Genomic DNA, 20,054 nt, shown 5'->3' on the forward strand with positions numbered 1-20,054 from the left:
GCATTGTGTTTTTACTTAAGACGAAACATTGACTGACCATTTTGATCCATGGATGCTTTCAACCAGTGCCATTTAAATAATTAATGTTTCTAAATGAAGCCTCCCAGCTTTAATTATAAAGGAGGTTCCTTTAACAGCTTCCTTCAAATCCCCTACACCACCCCCCTCCACACTCCTCAGCCAATCCCCACCCCCCAGCCAACCCCCACACCTGACAGAGCATTAACTAGAGGTTGGGCAAAGTCCAGATCTCTGCTGAACTCTTGTAGATGAAGAAGGACTGCTGTCCCACGGGCTCTTGCTTCTGCCACACATTCTTGCTTCAACCCTTGGGGAGGGGGGCTGGGGGTGAGGAAAGAAGAGAATGCCCAACTCTCCAAAAAGCCAGATACCTCATTTTTAAATTGTCTCCATGACCCTTACACAATACCAAACATATAACCATTAACATGAAAGAGAAAATACAGCAGCCAATGTTACACACAGTCATGTTCCACAGAGGAATGTGATTAAAAATTAACCCCTGTGATAAATATTGGCCAAGACCCTGGTCGTACAAAACCTCTGCTTACATTCTAAAGAGTCCCATGGAATGTTTTACCCCAATTACAGCAGAGGGGCACTGGGTAACATCAGCTGTGCCTGGGAAAACAGCCAACAAACAGTAAAAGTCTGAAAAACCGGACTGCTCGGGGACTGGGTTGGTCCAGTACTTTTAAAATCCAAATTTAAGGAGGAATAAAGAGATGAACAGGTAAATGTTGATAGTTTATTCATCAGCAAATTTAGCACGCTTCATTTATCAAAATTAGACATTTTAAAGAAAAATAAAATCATTGCTTGACAAAAGAATAAACATAAAATCTTTTCACTACAGAAATAGTGTGTAATGTTGAAATTATGTTCAAATATGTACATTATAAAATATAGTGCACAAATGAGTTTCTTTGTGATTAAAATGAGTGGATGGTTGTTGCATCTATGGCGCTTACACACAAACACATTCAGAAAAGCTGCTAAATTTAAAAAGTTTGAGTTTTCAAAAAGTCTGGATTCTCAGGTGGTTGAGATTTCTGGACTTTTACTGCATTGAGGAACTCATCCCACCCTGGTCACACTGCACCCCCTCCCCCTCTTCACACCGCCCCAACCCCTCCCATCCTGGTCACACTCCCCCCCCCACCCCCGCCGGTCACAATGACCCCACCTCTCCCATCCCAGTCCTCCCCCCCACTCCTCTAGTCACATTGGCCTCCACCCCCTCACATCCCGGTCACATTGTCCCACCTTCCTCCAGTCAAACTGTGCCCCTCCTCCCCGTCTCCACCCCCTCCCACCCTCTGACAGGAAGAAGATTCCAGAGTGGAGGGAAACACAGTAGTAGAAAGGGTTACCACTACCCAAGTGCAAGATGGGATACTTGACGTTTATAAGGAAGCTGAATTTAAAACGACTGATGTGAGCTGAGATCAACCTCTAGTAAAGATTGACAGGGTTAAATTTGTTAAAACACTGCTCAGTATGGTAAAAGACTGACTGATCAAACCCAATGAAAAATCCATCAGACACTTACTAAGGATGTAAAAACAATCAGGCCAGCTTGTTGGTTTTCAACTGCATAAATATGAACTAGTAAAGACTACAATGTAGACTTCTAATGGTCATTTAGATTACTGCAGGCTTTGCACAATATCGTGTTAATAAGCTCTTGGAGCGAATCTCGAAGTCTCAGTCTTTGAGTTAACCTTTGCAACAATGATCACCAAGGACAGTTTCTTTCCTGTCATTATCAGTTCCGGAACAAGCTTCACACCAGTAAAATAATGCTTCCTTTGCCCTGTTCAAACTGTAACTCTACACTCTGTGCTGTATTTTTAAATGCTGCCCTATGTATGAGTCAATTAACTCCAAAAAATAAAGTACAAACTTTCTCACTGCTTCTCGGGTAACAGAACGTTAAACTTGAGCAAAATCACGTAGGCCAAGCAGTGCAGCTCTCCCTCACTGCGGTGCTGTAATGGCAGCAGACGTTGCCAAGCTCAAGCCTCAGATGTGTGCTAGGGCTCAGATTCAGAGTCTCCTACTCTCCCTCTGTCCTTTTACAGATGCAATAAAACCTCCACTTTTGGTCCCACAGCTCTTCCACATCAGTGTCAAAGTTGGTTCGATTTTTCTCTGGTGAAAACTTTGGGCAGTTTCCAGTTCCACATAAGTACGAGTTACTGCTGCTCTTGGACAGCCAGATGAACAGATCTTCCTGGAGCCGTGCCTGTGTTTAGCAATGACTAGTGCACGAAACAATCTGGGACAGAGTGCATTTCCCCCGCCCCACAACGAGTCTGCTTCATGAAGTTTTCACGAACCCTGCGGTGTTCTTGGATATTTTTGAGTTGACCTAAATCATTCCCACCTAAAACAAATCGTCCCATTCCAGAAAAACCAGAAAATCTTAGAATAAGCAGCAAACACGCAATAATTATCAGCCAAAAACATCTGGGTAACATATTAGCAGAATGCCAAATTGGTTTTTATGTGCATACTCTATGAAAAATGTACTAATTGATAAACAAACTCTCTGCCACACTGCCAGCTGGGAAATTTAAATTACGATTAAAAACACAGATTTTTATAATATTTTGCTTTGATCTGCTGAAGATATTAAAAGTTCATTTCCTCCGGCAATGACTTTGGATACCTCAAAGGGTTTAATGCTTAATGGGGATCAGTTTATAACAAGCTTCTATCTCACAGGCACAGACTCTCAGCAGAGTTTGTCTGTGGTCAGAAACACATCAGAAATGGAAGCAGGATCACCAGCGAGGTCCCATGACCCCACTCTGCCACTCGGTAAGATCGCAGGTAGCCCTCAACTCCAAATCCCTGTGACACATCACTCCCCTGTGGTCCAAAACTACTTCTGCCTCATTGTGGACAGAACCTGAACAGATTCATAGAGAATTGCAAACCAACCACAGATTTCCAAGTTAGACAGGTCCTTGAGACATCGGAGCAGAAATTGGCTGCTCAGCCCATTGGGTCTGCCCTGCCATTTAATCATGAGCTGATCCATTTCCCCACTGCCCAGCCTTCTCCCCATGACCTTTGATGCCCTGGCTAATCAAGAACCTATCAATCTTTGCCTTAAATACAACCAAAGACCTGGCCTCCACAACCACCTGTGGCAAAAAAATTTACCACCCTCTAAAGAAATTGCCCTAACATCTCTGTTCGAAGTGGACGCCCTTCAATCCTGAAGTTGTGTGTTCTTGTCCTAGACTCTCCCACCGTGGGAAGCAACCTTTCTACAGCTACTTTGTCCATGTCTTTCAAAATTTGAAATGTTTCAATGAGATCCCCCCCCCCCCACTCATTCTCCTAAATTCCAATAAATACAGGCCAATAGCTGTGAAATCTTCATTCCCAGAATCAACTGAGTGAACCTCCTCTGAACCCTCCAGTGTCAGCTCAACCATTCTTAACTGAGGAACCCAAAACAGCGCACAATTCTCCAAGTGAGGTCTCATCAGTGCTTATAAAGTCTGAACATCACATCCCTGCTCTCATATACTTTTCCTCTTGAAAGGAATGCCAGCATCGCATTTGCCTTCTCCACCACTGACTCAACCTGAAAGTTTACCTTTAGGTTATCCTGCATGAGGACTCCCAGCTCCCTTTGCATCTGGGTATTTTTCCTTTTCCTTCTCATTTAAAAAATATTCTGCCCGTTTTATTTTTTCCCACCAAAGTGCATGAGTGGGCACTTTCCGACATTTTATTGACTAATCTCTCCAAGTCCTTTTGTAGCTTTCCTGTTGTCTCAACAGTACCCTCTCCACTACCGACCCTCGTATCATCTGCCTGCTTGGCCACATTGACATAACATACAGAATCCACCCCAACATCGGCCCCTGTGGACCACCACCAACATATGGCAGCCAAATAGAATATGATCTCTATATTTTGACTCTCTGCTTCCTGCCATTGTGAACTATTTGGAATACTACCAACATTTATTTGCCTCATGGTAAATTGGTTCATCTTGCATACCTGTGTTGGTGTGGCAAGTGGGAACTTTGGTGCATCTGAGCCTTGTACTCATGCATTTGACAATAAACTCTCACACTCATCTAGTGGACAAAGCTGATGTTAGCTAAGACAACTCTGTCAATGGCTAAAGCTCCCAGAATTTGTGAAGAGCAACAGGTCAGTGTTTGCTGTGATCAATACAATTAGCCAGATTTCAACCTGGTCAACAGCTGGATGGGAGACCATTTCTGGATGTTACCCGAATTTGGCCTGCACTGAATCATTAAGATTGAAGACACGTTGTATTGAGTAAGCTATGCTGTAATGGAGGATTTAGACCAGCTTTTGTAAGAAGGGATGCTTTGCATCAGAAGACATAATCTAAATTCCACTATGGGGCCCAGGGATGCATATGAGTCAGTAGACATTACCTAACTTCCACCATGAGGCCCAGAGATGCAGTTGTCTTTTGTTGGTCGCAGACTGCCAGGAGACCTTGAAGATAATTAAATCATTTGTTCAAAGAGATAAGATCTGAAGTAAACAACTTTTGGGTAATACAAGCCATGGTCCCACTGCTGAAGTTTGAGACTCTCCAAGAGGTGGCAACATCTCTCAGCAAGAAGAAGAACTTCAAGATTCCAACTAACGTCCCGGTCCGGGGAGGTGGAAAAGCTGCTACCGGCGCCCAGACAACCTACTACAAGTGTGCAGTCGTCGCCTAGCTTTGGCAATTGGGACCAGTCCAGGCATTGATAAGTATAATTGTGAAAGGCTTGCATATTGTAGTGTGAATTCAGCTTTAGATTTAGTAATAAAGCCTTGTATAAACTGAACTGCTCTCGGTGTGTGTGTGTCTATTTTCTTTCGATAGCTCAAACACTGTGACCAATCTAAAACAAACAAAATGAGAGGTATAAGTTTACCCAAGATTATTGGTGCAGCGAGCAGGGTTGGTCTCAAGATGTTTCGCCGAAAGAAAGAAGTGAGCCCTGAGCAGTTCTTGATTCTGGGATGGACTTCCAAAGACGATGGGTTTGGCATGTTGGCCAATACCCTGTCTTTGTTGGGACCACCCATTAGTTGGGATGAAAAGTTAGACCCATCAAGTGCACCTCTGGGAGAGTGGGTTGCCACTCTCCTTCGAGAAAGTAAATTTCCTGGTAAAAAGGGGATGCTGACGGACGGTTTTTGGCTGCTGGCCACAGCCTTACGCCACTCCGTTCAGCGTGAAGCAGAATTAGTTCAAAGAAAAGTAGAATCTCAGCACAAGAGACAGCAATTAGAGGAGGAGCTAGAAGCCATGCAACAAAGCTGTTCCACGATGAGCGAGACTGTTCGTACCAGTCAGGACTGAGCCAAAGAATGGGAAGATAAGCATGTCCAAACGATCTGCCGTAATATTAAACTTCGGCAGCAGCTCTGCGCAGATAAAGAAAGGCATGGAGTAGAACCCGATCCACATCATATTCATGCCATGATAAGGAATGGTGACAATCCTGATGTAATTGATGAATGGGACGGGAATATCTGGAATGATGACCATGCTAATAATGCAGATACTCCTCAGGATGTGCCTAACATACTGCCCTCTCCACCTGCTGTTCACGCCCGCCCCATAAAGCAGCAGATTTCCCAAACAGACGGAAGGGGGGATGATGTAAAGGGTAGAGATTGAAGGGATTATACCCCAATCTCCCAAGAGGACCCAGGGGAAAATACTCGAACCCCTGCTTATGCTCAATGACCCACCCCCTCTACGGGATGGCCTAGGCTCGTCCCGTCCACTGGGCAAAGGACCCTGTGGTCAATGATCCGTGACTTCTCTGTAAAAGAGCTGGCTGCCATTGGAGATCGATTTAGGCAAAAGGCGGGGGAAACTCTGGCAGCCTGGCTCCTGCGTGCTTGGGAGCGGGGGGGGTTAATGTATATTTAACTCCTGAGGAATTGTTGGGATTAGGAACATTGACTACTGATATCAGGGTCACTGCTGAGCTGCGGGATAGAGGAAGAGAGGTGGATTACTTACTTGCCACTCTTGGGGATGCCCTGCTACGAGTATACCCATCACCAGTAGATTGGGATTTACATTTGCAGAACAATTGGGGCACTCCAGAGGAGGATATAGCAGTAATTCGTCAACAGGCCCTGGCCTCTGTCTTGTATGCAGGGTGTTTGAGGCTGTGAGTACATGGGGTGAGCCCTGATGAAGAGATATTCACGGCTGGAATGCATACCAGATTGGTTCGTTCCGCCCAACCCACTGTACGGGGACTGGTTCTGTCCATAACTAGTCCGCTAATTGAGCACCCTGTGTCTGAGGCGGTGCACGCCTTATCTGGGCTTAGAGAATTAGAGTTGGGAGGTAAAATCCACTCACGTACATCCTAGGTTAAATCAGACAAGCAGGATGAAAAGAGAGGGGCTACTGCTAATAACGGACCGACAAGAAAGGACCTTTTTCTAACCTTGTTAAAGTTAGGCGTACCTAAAAGTGATATTGATGGGAAACCTACTGTGGTCCTTTATAAGAGGAAGGCAGGGGAATATCTTCCCCAGCTGTTGAGTCTTCCTGGCCCAACTGTGCCTTCTGCTCCCTCTGCTGCTCCCATAGAGCCAGCTTCTCTTGCTCCAGTTATCCGTGATGAGATACAACAAATGGTTAAAAAGGCTCTTATGGATAATAGTAGCATGTGGGCCTGGAAGCTCCCGAACCCTAATAAAGTATGAAGGTGTGGGCAGGGCCCCCGTGTCTACTCCATTGAGATACGGCGGATACACGGGGATCCACGGCCCTACATACCGTTAACAGTCCATTGGGGTGGGGGTAATGACCGCCAATATTTGGCCTTGGTCGATACCGGTGCGGAGCACTTGGTGATTCCGGGAAACCCTGACCTCTGGACTGGACCGACATTTCGAATAGAGGGGATGGGAGGAGCGATCACCCTGGCGAAGGAAATAAAAGTCTGCGCCACGGCGGGTGATGGCCCTTCCCCTATATGGTTACATGCCCTGGTGGCTGTCACTGACGAGTGTATCCTGGCCAGTACGGCCCTTAATACTAGCCAAGGGGGATTTGCATTTGGAATTCGGTCTATTACAAAAACACTAGTGGTGGGTCGGGCTAAGTGGGATCCTGTGATGGTGCCTCCCCTCCCCCCCCCCCCCCGAAACCAGTATGCATTCCACAATATCGCCTCCCTGGGGGGGCAGGAAGAGATTACTGCCACCATCGATGCTTTGCAAGAAGAAGGGGTAGTGAGGCCCGTAACGTCGCCCTTTAATATCCCTGTTTAGCCGGTCCAAAAGCTGGATGGCTCCTGGAGAATGACAGGTGACTATCGTTTTTTGAACAAACATGCCCCACCACTGTCTTCGGCAGTTCCGGACATTGTTACCCTTATTGAAAATATTGCTACTGGGAACTCAGGAACATGGTATGCTGTCATTGATCTCGGTAACGCCTTCTTCAGTATTCTTATAGCTGAAGTCTCACAGGATCAGTTCGCCTTTACCTGGAAGGGGTGCCAGTATACCTTCACCTGCCTCCCTCAAGGCTATGTACACTCTCCCACTATTTGCCACAGCCTAATTGCCCGTGATTTGGAGACGGTGCCAGTATCGCCTTCCCTCTCAATTCACCATTATATTGATGATGTGATGATCCAAGGGGCCACGGAAGAGATGGTACAGAAAGCAGAACAAGAGGACACCTGGTTTACTGATGGAAGCAGCCGGTGGGTGCAAGGAAAGCAGAAGTGGAAGGTGGTGGTTTACCATCCCAGGTCAGGAACTCACTTATTGGAGAAGGGGGATGGTGGCTCCAGTCAGTATGCTGAGTTGAAGGCGATCACTTTACCACTAGACCCCCATGATCACCCTCTTAGCTTGTTAACTGATTCCTGGGCTAGTGGTATGGATGCCTGATTGGCAAAAGAATGACTAGCTGGTACATGACCGCCCAGTATGGGGCAAACAGTTACGGCAGCTGTTGTGGGATGCTTCCCATCATCGTGAGATAACTGTATATCACGTTGACACCCATACCAATGCGACGACGAACATGCCACTATCAGCCACGCCGATATTGTCCCCCTGGCTCGATGGGCACACGAACAGAGTGGCCATTTGGGGAGAAGGGATCAGCCATGTGGGCCCGTACACATGCCTTACCCATCCATCAGAACAATGTCTGCATGGTCGTGTGGACACACCCAGCATGCCAGCTTGTGAACCCCTGCACCGTTCCTCCTGGTCCGCATGGCCGAATAAGACCGGGGTGCTCACTCAGCTGCGGTCTGGCAAATTGATTACATAGGCCCTATGCAGACTGTATGGGTAAACGTTACGTCCTAGTAATGGTTGACACCTTTTCGGGCCTGGTTTTTGCTTTTCCCACCAAGACGGCTGACCAAGCTAGCACTATCCAAGGACTAAACCATTTAATTTCTCATTATGATGTACCAGAAGAAATTCACTCTGATAATGCCTCACACTTCTCTGGGAAGGCAATCTGTGACTGGGCAACTGACAACAGTATCTTACGGGTCCACCATATTCCTTATTACCCACAGGCTGCTGGGTTCGTTGAACGAATGAATGGCTTACTGAAGGAACAAATTCGTTTGTTAACACCACTGGGGACCCTGAAGGGGTGGTGCCATGTGCTGCAGCAGGCAGTCGACAATTTGAATCATCGCCCTTTGAAGGGAGGAACACCTTTCCACGACAGCCTATTCCAGAGGAAAAACAGTCATTGCCCCCCATTCCCGAGCCAAAGAATGCCAGACAAAAGGTATGGGTGGCACCATCAGGTAGTGGCCCTCCTGTAAAAGGGGAAATAGTGACACCTGCCCAGGGTAACACTCGGTGGGTAGCTATTGAGGGACAGGATGGTTTAGTTTGTTTAAATACCTAACGCTTACGGCATCGTGAGTGACATAAGTCAGGCTTCTTTGTTCCAGGTCCTCCATCTTGTGCTCCTGCTGATCTGGCTTAACCGCTGCTTTGATGCCAGCAATTGGATTTGTAATGTCAAGGACGTTCAGAGGGAGTTGCCCGTGGGGGACATGGCCTGATGTATCGACTAATATATCGGATATTGTTAAGCATGTTTCAAAATCTGTTCGTGAGCTTCACTGTCTGGGTATTGTGGCCCACAAGGATAGTTTGAGCCTTGATTGGAATCCTTTTTCATGGTTAACTGGTACATTTGGAGGATTGGGCCACAATATTCTCCGTTAGCTGCTCGCATTATTGCTTATTTTTGTGATTATTATAGTTTTTTTCACTCCTTCTGTACTCAAATGCTTGTTGGGTCTCGTAAGTGACAGGCTGCGACCAAGGGGTGGAATGTAATGGAGGATTTAGACCAGCTTATGCAAGAAGGGATGCAGTTGCATCAGAAGACATAATCTCAATTCCACTATGGGGCCCAGGGATGCATATGAATCAGTAGACATTACCTAACTTCCACCATGAGGCCCAGAGATGCAGTTGTCTTTTGTTGGTCGCAGACTGCCAGGAGACCTTGGAGATAATTAAATCATTTGTTCAAAGAGATAAGATCTGAAGTAAACAACTTTTGGGTAATACAAGCCATGGTCCCACTGCTGAAGTTTGAGACTCTCCAAGAGGTGGCAACATCTCTCAGCAAGAAGAAGAACTTCAAGATTCCAACCAACGTCCGGTCCGGGGAGGTGGAGAAGCTGCTACTGGCGCCCAGACAACCTACTACAAGTGTGCAGTCGTCGCCTCGCTTTGGCAGTTGGGACCAGTCCAGGCATTGATACGTATAATTGGGAAGGGCTTGAATATTGTAGTGTGAATTCAGCTTTAGATTTAGAAATAAAGCCTTGTATAAACTGAACTGCTCTCGGTGTGTGTGTGTGTCTATTTTCTTTCGATAGCTCAAACACTGTGACCAATCTAAAACGAACACAATGAGAGGTAGCTTACAAATGAAGACACGTTGCATTGAGTAAGCTATGCCAACAGAATCGGTCTTTGAGGACAGAGCAACTAACGTTGACAATTCTCAGCCAATCAGAGTAAGCCAAACAGCCATTTAAAAAAAAGATATGCCAAAGCTGGGCGTAGTGGCTGGAACTTTTTAACTAGATGATGGAAGCAGGGAATAGGGCAATATCTTTGAATGTCACATACGTGGAATTGCAGAGGGCATTTGAACTGCCCTGGGAATCACAAATGTGTCTCTCTCCATGTGCTGCTGTGCCCTCCCTCCCATATTACCTCCTACCTGTGGGACGGTGCTCTTCCCCTTGCCCCCTCCCCTCCACCACTTTATTCAGACGCCTGCCTACATTTTGTTCATACCTCGATGAAGCCCAAAACATCGGTTATGTAACTTTAATTTTGTAATATAAAATATGCTGTTTGACCAGCTGAGTTTCTCCAGCATTGTGTTTTTACAATTTTGTCAACACCTATTCACAAGGATGATGGTAAACAGAAAATGGTGACTTACTTGTGCATCTCTTTTCACCAGCGTGAGGTCCACATTTTGGCTTTCATCTCGGTTACCCTGGAAACCAGGAGGAAAGGAGAATTAGTGATCAAGAATATGGGGTTGTTTTTGGTTTGTGCTCACAAAACCGAGGTCAGCGAGAGTCATTCTTCCATCCTGGGGATGGGGAACACGATTGCTTGTGTGCTTCAAGTAGAATCACTGAGCTCAATCAATCATACAGCTGAATCACAGACAGCTCCAGTCATGGGACAAATACCTCTACTAGAGAGGTTGTTTCCTCTGGTGGGAGTCTAGGATAAGAGGGCACAACCTCAGGATTGAAGGGTGTCTGCTTAGAACGGAATTTCTTTTAAAAAAAGGAATTTTTTTATCCTGAGGGTGATGAATCCGTGGAATTTGTTTCCACTGGCAGTTGTGGAGACCAGGTCATTGGTGTATTTAAGGCAGAGATTGAGGCAGAAATTCTTGATTAGCCAGGGCATCAAAGGTTATGGGGAGAAGGCCGGGCAATGGGGCTGAATGGGGAAATGGATCAGCTCATGATTCAATGGCGGGACAGATTCAATGGTCTGAATAGCACCTGTAGCCCCTTTTCCACTGGCACCTTGTCCCAGGAATTAACTGGGTCAGGGTCCAATGGAAAAAAAAACTGTCAGCACGCAAGCAAGTAATTCCACAACTGAAATTATGAAATATTTTACTGCCACTTAAAGTTTGCTCTCCTGTTCTCACCACTTTTCACCTCCCTCCTTCCCCGATTTCTCTTTATCCACCTCTCTGTGGAAAGCAATTTTAGCTCCACAAAACAAAGTTGATATTTGAACCCACTATTTTCCTGTTCTCCTTCTCCCTCCAAGCAATTTGCCCATTCTTTAACTCCACTGATTGCAGTGTTTGAAACATCTCCCACTTCCAGGCTGCTGGAACTTTGCAAACACACATGTCAAACGTAACCAAGCTTTGACCTCTGGCCTGTACTCACCTGCAATTCTGCGGATCATGTCTGAACTCACACCAACCTATTCCCCACCATGCCACCAGATTTACAAAGCCCTGTTTCGAAACCATCATCCTCCTTTACAAATCCTGCATCGTCCCACTCTTCCCCATCACTAAACTCACCCAGCCTCAACTTTCTCAGACCATCATGCTCTTCCAATCTAGCCTCTTTATAATAATCCCAAATTTAATTGATTCACTGTTGTCAACTTGACCTTCAGCTGCCAAAGCCCCCAGCTCTGGAATCCCACTTCGAAACCAACTCACTACCCCTTTCTTTTTACCTTCTAAGTCACTCTTTAAAAACCCACCTCTTCAATACATACATGCTCTCATTCTTCCTTCTGTCATCTTACGACTGGTGCCTTATAATTAAATTTAAATTTTGACATACAACACAGTAACAGGCCCTTCCTTCCGGCCCATGAGCCCATGCTGCCCAATTACACCCAATTGACCTACAACCCCTGGCATGTTTTGAACGGTGGGAGGAAACCTGAAACCCATGCAAACACAGGGAGAACGTACAAACTCCTCACAGCAGGGGTGCAGAACTAATTTTGTTTTTTTTAAAGGTGCTAGAGCTCACCAAATATGGTGACAAGGAGGTCTTGCAGGACCTGCCTTTGGTGGCCGCCATGTTGTATTTGGCACTGTATAACTGAGAGCGAGCGGTAGGACGATGAAGGAGGATGACCAGTCGTGGAAGAAACAGGTACCTTGTATGTCCAGAGTAGTGCTCAGGGTGGGGGGGCTGGAGTGATGAGCCGGAGTGGCCCAATGGAATGCCGCAGCAGCACTCTGCTGAGCTCTGGCAGCACTGCATCCCTGCCTCACAGCGCCGGATTCGAACTCCAGTTGCTGACGCTGACCCCTGCTCTAATCATGCTGCATTAGGGTTTCTCCAAAGAGAAGCTGTTGATGTATATTCACCAAAGAGGATGAAAACTCTGAAAAGTGAAAGCAGGGGCAGACGGCCTGCTGCCCCGTCATAGTTACCTGAACGAGGGAGACCAGGAGCCTCTCAAAGTGGCCAGATGTGTCACTCTTAATATCCTGCTCCAGAGTCTTCTTAAATTCTGCAACAACCAGAGGGTTCAGCATTATCTACTACACTGCACCGTCTTTAGAACACAGGAGGCCAATCCAATCTTTTAACCCTTTGGACTCTGTCCTGGTTTTCAGGGATTGGTTTTACACCCAACCACCAGGGTGGGGGGGGAGAAGGAGACCTTTGCTGTCTGGGAATCTCTCACTGCTCCCCATCCGTAATCCTTGCTGCTCCCAAGTTTTTATTTTGCTTCTCCCTGCCCCCTCCTACTCCCTCCGCCCCACCACCACCATTCAGTTCAGGCACCTGCCTACATGTGGCTTATTATCTTGATGAAGGGCTCAAGCCCGAAACATTGGTTCTGTATCTTTATCTTTGCTATACAAAACCGCACGGATGGCAGTCTCTTCAATCTGAGGCGCCTGCAAGCTCACACCAAGACACAAGAGAAACTTGTCCGTGAACTACTCTTTGCAGACAATGCCGCTTTAGTTGCCCATTCAGAGCCAGCTCTTCAGCGCTTGACGTCCTGTTTTGCGGAAACTGCCAAAATGTTTGGCCTGGAAGTCAGCCTGAAGAAAACTGAGGTCCTCCATCAGCCAGCTCCCCACCTTGACTACCAGTCCCCCCACATGTCCATCGGGCACACAAAACTCAAAACGGTCAACCAGTTTACCTATCTCAGCTGCACCATTTCATCAGATGCAAGGATTGACAACGAGATAGACAACAGACTCGCCAAGGCAAATAGCGCCTTTGGAAGACTACACAAAAGAGTCTGGAAAAACAACCAACTGAAAAACCTCACAAAGATAAGCGTATACAGAGCCGTTGTCATACCCACACTCCTGTTCGGCTCCGAATCATGGGTCCTCTACCAGCATCACCTACGGCTCCTAGAACGCTTCCACCAGCGTGGTCTCCGCTCCATCCTCAACATTCATTGGAGCGCTTTCATCCCTAACGTTGAAGTACTCGAGATGGCAGAGGCCGACAGCATCGAGTCCACGCTGCTGAAGATCCAGCTGCGCTGGGTGGGTCACGTCTCCAGAATGGAGGACCATCGCCTTCCCAAGATCGTGTTATATGGCGAGCTCTCCACTGGCCACCGTGACAGAGGTGCACCAAAGAAAAGGTACAAGGACTGCCTAAAGAAATCTCTTGGTGCCTGCCACATTGACCACCGCCAGTGGGCTGATATCGCCTCAAACCGTGCATCTTGGCGCCTCACAGTTTAGCGGGCAGCAACCTCCTTTGAAGAAGACCGCAGAGCCCACCTCACTGACAAAAGGCAAAGGAGGAAAAACCCAACAACCAACCCCAACCCACCAATTTTCCCCTGCAACCGCTGCAACCGTGTCTGCCTGTCCCGCATCGGACTTGTCAGCCACAAACGAGCCTGCAGCTGACGTGGACTTTTACCCCCTCCATAAATCTTCGTCCGCGAAGCCAAGCCAAAGAAGAACAAAAGCCACTGTTTGACCTGCTGAGTTTCTCCAGCATTGCGTTTTTACTTCAACCACAGTGCCTGCAGACCTTCGTGTTTTACTTTTTAAGCTACCGCAGATTAATGTAAGTAATTGTTAACATCACCTCTGGCAGAAAGCCTGCAACTGTGCAGACCACTGGTCACATCTCACCTGCTTTGTACACCTTATTGATTTCGTGGATTTCAGCATTTGAGCGAGAAGCCAAGATCTCAATCAGACATTGTTCATCCGTACCAGCCCCCTGTAACCAAAAAGAGTCAATTCATTTTCTATTTAAAAGTAAAATATGGCAAAGATCAATACTCAATCAATTCCCTGACTTGGTAATGAGTCTCAGCTCTCTCATCATTGCTGAGTCTAAGTCCTGGAACTCCTTGCCCAAAAGCATTGCGGAAATATCTTCTCCAGAACTATTGCATTGGTTCAAGAAAGTGACAACAGAGATGTGGCCAAATGCTCCCCTTTCCACCCAAGCCTTGAATAAAAAATAGAATCATAATCAGAATTTATTATCATGAACATGTCAAGAAATAAATAAATAGTGCAAACATAAAAAGGAGAAAGTGAGGTCGTGTCTGTAGTTCAATGTCACAAGTCTGACTTCGAGATAGTACAATGTAAATTTTGGTTATTGAGAGGTGGAAGTCTTAGAAACAAAACCAGATGGTTATAGTTCAAGTGCTTCTTCTCAGCCCTGCACCCTTCACACTACAGTACCAGATCAACGGTTCCTGATGCCATGGCTCAGACCCCTTGTTCTGTTGGTAAACGTCTGCAACTACATGACAAGTCCGATAGCCACTCTGTGTCCACTTGAAATCCCATGGCTCTGTATCTGGTTCATCAGGTCACTTACACAATGCTCTGGAAAATTGTTGAGGCCACAGTTGTCATGGTCCCTTCAAACTGATTCGAATCCCATTTACTAGGCCTATTGAGAGATTTTATCGCAACACTGGGTAAAATCTTTAAAAAAAAATAATGAAATGAAACTAGGTTGGGGCAGGGGGTCAGCATTTATCACCCATCCCTGCTTGTCATTGGGAAGATGGAGGCGAGCCTCTGCCAAGTCGCAAAGGAGCTTCTCCAAAGCACTCAGGGAAAGTGCATCAGGAATTAGACCCAGTGGTGGTAAAAGAACAGCAATGCATTTCCAAGTCAGGGCACTGTGCCACTTCAAAGGGACCAGGAGATGACAGTTACGAGATATTCTCTCTGTAAATCAAAAATAATTAAAGCATTACTGCACATCTGTAACCACTGAAGATTGCCTCCCAGGAGGCAGGCCAGAAACAACCATGACAGATACTTGCAGTTGTGTGTGTTTTACTCTCCAGGTTTATTGGTGGTGTTCATCCATTTCAAGTTCAACATCAAATTGATACTGAAGTGAGTGCATGAGAAAGAACAAGGTCATTGAAACGTAATGAGTTAGACAGCATAGAACAGGTCCTTTCGCCCAACTTATCTGTGCTAACCAAGATGGCATTCTGGGTCCGTCCCATTTTCCTGTATTTGGTCCAAATATTTCCCAACCTTTTCCATCCACATTCTGTCCAAATGGGTTTTAAATGTTGTGAGTGTACCCATGTCCATAACTTCCCCTGGAAGTTTGTTCCAGATACGCATAGGCAACAGCTCAAACCATTGTTAAGCAGAGGTAGATGCTTCATTTCTGGGCAAGCCAAAACATAAGAGCTGCAAATCAGGGAGCGACAAACACTCCTCAATTCATTAAGATTCATTCATTAATTTTTTTTCAACCATGATTATTTGTGCTGCTCATCTACAATTTACAAATTTCAGACATGGGAACACACTCTGCCAAAATGCCCATAAAGCCAGATGTGGCCAAACTACAGCCCATGGCCAACTGCCCATTTTTAAGGGGTGAATTTTAAAAATTAAAATGGATTATGGCCCATTAGAACACAGTCTCTAACAATAAATTGAACTGTATGTACATACATTAGGGAAGGATGGTTGGCATAGCGGTTAGTGCAATGCTGTTACAGCACCAGTGATCGGGACCAGATCGGAGTTTGAATCCTACGCTGTCTGTAAAGAGTTTGTACGTTCTCCCCATGTCTGCGTGGGTTTCCTCCCTCCATACAAAACGGACCGGAGATTGTAGATCAATTGGCTGTAATTGTGGCTTGTGGGCTGAAAGGGCCTGTTACCATGCTGCATGTCTAAATTTAAAACTTTTTCTTTAAATTAAAATTTAAAACATTTAAAATGTTTAAAAAATTTAAACAAGATGCTGCTGCCAGGGAGGAGTCACGTGATGGAGTAGTGGCCGGACGGTGAACTCCAGCCCTCTCCAGAAAAGTCGGGAAAAACAAGAGAAAATACAAAGGCACAGAAATACAAGTTAAAGAAAAGTGAGTATAAAGGTGGAAAGAAGATGGAGACAAAAGGAGAAAAATCAAAATCAAATGAAAGAAGAGAGGAAGAGAAGACAACGGAGGAAAAAGGTGAAGGCCTTACCTGTCCGAAGAGGCCCGCTGTGGAGAGAGGGCCCCACTACCTCAGGTCGGTAGAAAAAGAACTACAACAATGGCTCACAGAGCCGAGTAAAAGTGCGCAACCGCGCATGCGCGAGGAGTCGCGCATGCGCGATGCGCATGCAAAAAAACACACCGACGGGAGGGGGGACCAGCTGGGGAGTCGATCTCCACAGCCGGCAACGACAGCTGCAGAACACCTGCAGCAAGAAGAGACCACAGAAGACAATGGAAACAAGAAAGAAGAGGAGGAAAGGGCAGCAAAGAAACAACAGATGGTCAACCCAGAGGAAAAAGAAGAGGAAGAGTACAGTGAAATAGATAAAGGGAAAGGCAAGGTAAAGGATATACTTGCTCTTGTTAGAGGATACATGGAGTCATTTAAAGAATGGCAAACACAGGAATTCAATGATTTAAGAAGAAGAATAAACAACACAGAAGAGAAAATAAATAAAATGGATATGACCTTAACAGAAATGGGGAAAAAAATGGACAAGATGGAAGAACGGGCAATAGCAGCAGAAATGGAGGTAGAAGACTTAAAAAAGAAATTGGAGGAATCTAATAAAAAAACTAAAGAGACACAAGAATTACTAGCCCAAAAAATAGATATAATGGAAAATTATAACAGAAGAAATAACATAAAGATAGTGGGCCTTAAGGAAGATGAAGAAGGCAAGAATATGAGGGAGTTTATAAAAGAATGGATCCCTAAGGCCCTAGGATGTCCAGAACTACAGCAAGAAATGGAAATAGAAAGGGCACATAGAGCATTGGCCCCTAAACCACAACCACAACAAAAACCAAGATCTATTGTAGTAAAATTCCTAAGATATACTACAAGAGAAAAGGTACTGGAGAAGACAATGGAAAAAGTAAGAGAGGGCAACAAACCACTGGAGTATAAAGGGCAAAAAATCTTCATTTATCCAGATATAAGCTTCGAACTCCTAAAGAAGAGAAAAGAGTTCAATACAGCAAAAGCGATTTTATGGAAGAAAGGATATAAATTTACACTGAAGCATCCTGCGGTATTGAAAATATTTATTCCAGGAAAACAAAACAGACTATTCTCGGATCCAGAAGAAGCACGAAAATTTGCAGAACAATTACAAAAATAGACTGAGGGATGAAGACGGGTAATGAGAGCAAAAATGATCACGATTGATATGTATGTGGGTAAAGACAAAAATAGACTGAGGGATGAAGAAGGGTAAGGAGGGTAAAAATGACCACGATTGATATGTATGCGGGTAAAGAGGTATAAGAGTGAATAGAGACAATGGGCATATGTGAAAGTATCTGTAATTAGAGGAAAACATAGAGAGTATAGACAAGAATTAATAAGAGAAGGTAATGGAATAGAGAGAATAAGGAGGGAATTAAAAGAGTGACCTTTGTGACATATAAAAAGCGAAATCTTTTCTGGGGGGGGCTGGGTGGGGGAAAAGAGCGGTCACTGCAAAATCAGTTGACGCTTGCGAGTGGATTCGCAAATCCAAATGGAGAGGGGAGATGTGGTTGTCCGACAAGGGATAAAGGGCAACTCAGGAGGGGAAGGGGAGATTGGGGATAAAGAAGATAGAAATAGGAGAATAAGGAAAATGTTGGATGTTGTAGGAATGTCGTCTGGTAAAGAGTTGAAAATAAGAAAACAGAAATGGAAAAGGAGGAAAGGTAATGATGGAAAAACGGAAAGAGAAGATAAACAAAATATAAAATGGCTACGCTGAACTATATGACTCTAAATATTAATGGAATACATAACCAAATTAAAAGGAAGAAACTACTAAATTTACTGAAAAAGGAAAAAATAGATATAGCATTTGTCCAAGAAACACACTTAACTGAATTGGAGCACAAGAAATTAAAGAGAGATTGGGTAGGACATGTAACAGCAGCATCGTATAATTCAAAAGCAAGAGGAGTGGCTATATTAATTAGCAAAAATGTGCCATTTAAAATAGAAGAGGAAATAATAGATCCAGCAGGGAGATATGTTATGATAAAATGTCAGATATATTCAGAGCTTTGGAATCTACTTAATATATATTCACCTAACGAAGAAGATCAAAAGTTTATGCAAGATATCTTTTTGAAGGTAGCTAATACGCAAGGGAACATACTAATAGGAGGGGATTTCAATCTGAATTTGGATCCAAATATGGATAAAACGGGGAAAAAAATTAACAGGAAGAACAAAGTAACCAAATTTATAATTAAATCAATGCAAGAAATGAAACTTGTGGACATATGGAGGAAACAAAACCCAAAAGAAAAGGAATACTCATACTACTCGACTAGACATAAAACATACTCAAGGATAGACCTATTCCTGTTATCAGCCCACATTCAAGGGAGAGTTAGGAAAACGGAATATAAAGCTAGACTATTATCGGACCACTCACCCCTGTTATTGGCAATAGAGCTAGAGGACATCCCTCCAAGAATGTATAGATGGAGATTAAACCCCATGCTACTTAAAAGACAGGATTTTAGAGAATTTATTGAAAAACAATTAAAAATGTACTTTGAAGTAAATACGGAATCAGTGGAAGATAAGTTTATACTATGGGACGCAATGAAAGCATTCATTAGAGGGCAAATAATAAGTTATGCAACCAAGATGAAGAAGGACTATAACCAGGAAACAGAGCAGTTGGAAAGGGAAATAATAAACATAGAAAAAAAATTAGCAATAAAGGAAGATACAACCAAAAGAAGAGAATTGGCGGATAAAAAAATAAAATATGAAACATTACAAACATATAAGGTGGAGAAGAATATAATGAAGACAAAACAGAAATATTATGAACTAGGTGAAAAAACACACAAAATCTTAGCATGGCAGCTTAAGACAGAGCAAACTAAGAAAATGGTATTGGCAACAAGGAAAAAAGACAAACAAATTACATATAATCCAAAAGAAATTAAGGAAAACTTCAGAGAATTCTATGAACAATTATACCGAACCGAAAACGAAGGGAAAGAAGGGAAAATAGATGAATTTTTGACTAAAATTGAACTACCAAAACTACAAATAGAGGAACAAAATAAATTAACAGAACCATTTGGAACAGTAGAAATACAAGAGATAATAAAAAATTTACCAAATAATAAGACACCAGGAGAGGATGGACTCCCAATAGAATTCTACAAAACATTTAAAGACCTAATAATACCGCCCCTCCTGGATGTAATCAACCAGATTGATGAGACACAAAACTTACCAGATTCATGTAAAACAGCAATAATTACAGTGATACTAAAACAAGGGAAAGATCCACTCTCACCAGCGTCATATAGACCAATATCTCTGCTAAACACAGATTATAAGATAATAGCTAAACTATTAGCGAACAGATTAGCAGAACAGGTACCGAAAATGGTAAATTTAGACCAAACTGGATTTATCAAAAAAAGACGCACAACAGACAATATTTGTAAATTTATTAACTTAATTCATGCAGTAGAAGGAAATAAAGCAC

The 20,054-nt window shown here is 44.3% G+C and overlaps 1 protein-coding gene across 10 annotated transcripts in view; it reads right to left on the reverse strand.

The window, feature by feature from the left end:
* Positions 1–20,054, reverse strand: part of LOC138736234 (annexin A11-like) — a 109,679-nt gene that overhangs the window by 15,139 nt on the left and 74,486 nt on the right. For all 10 annotated transcript variants that reach the window (XM_069885392.1, XM_069885390.1, XM_069885391.1 and 7 more), the window contains 3 exons: positions 14,210–14,300; positions 12,518–12,597; positions 10,517–10,573 (listed from right to left, as the gene is read on the reverse strand). In XM_069885392.1, coding sequence (XP_069741493.1) covers positions 10,517–10,573; positions 12,518–12,597; positions 14,210–14,300 — 228 coding nt within the window. The remainder of the gene's footprint in view (positions 1–10,516; positions 10,574–12,517; positions 12,598–14,209; positions 14,301–20,054) is intronic.

The sequence above is a fragment of the Narcine bancroftii genome, chromosome 6 (assembly GCF_036971445.1).
Source record: "Narcine bancroftii isolate sNarBan1 chromosome 6, sNarBan1.hap1, whole genome shotgun sequence".
In the NCBI taxonomy this organism is placed as follows: Eukaryota; Metazoa; Chordata; class Chondrichthyes; order Torpediniformes; family Narcinidae; genus Narcine; species Narcine bancroftii.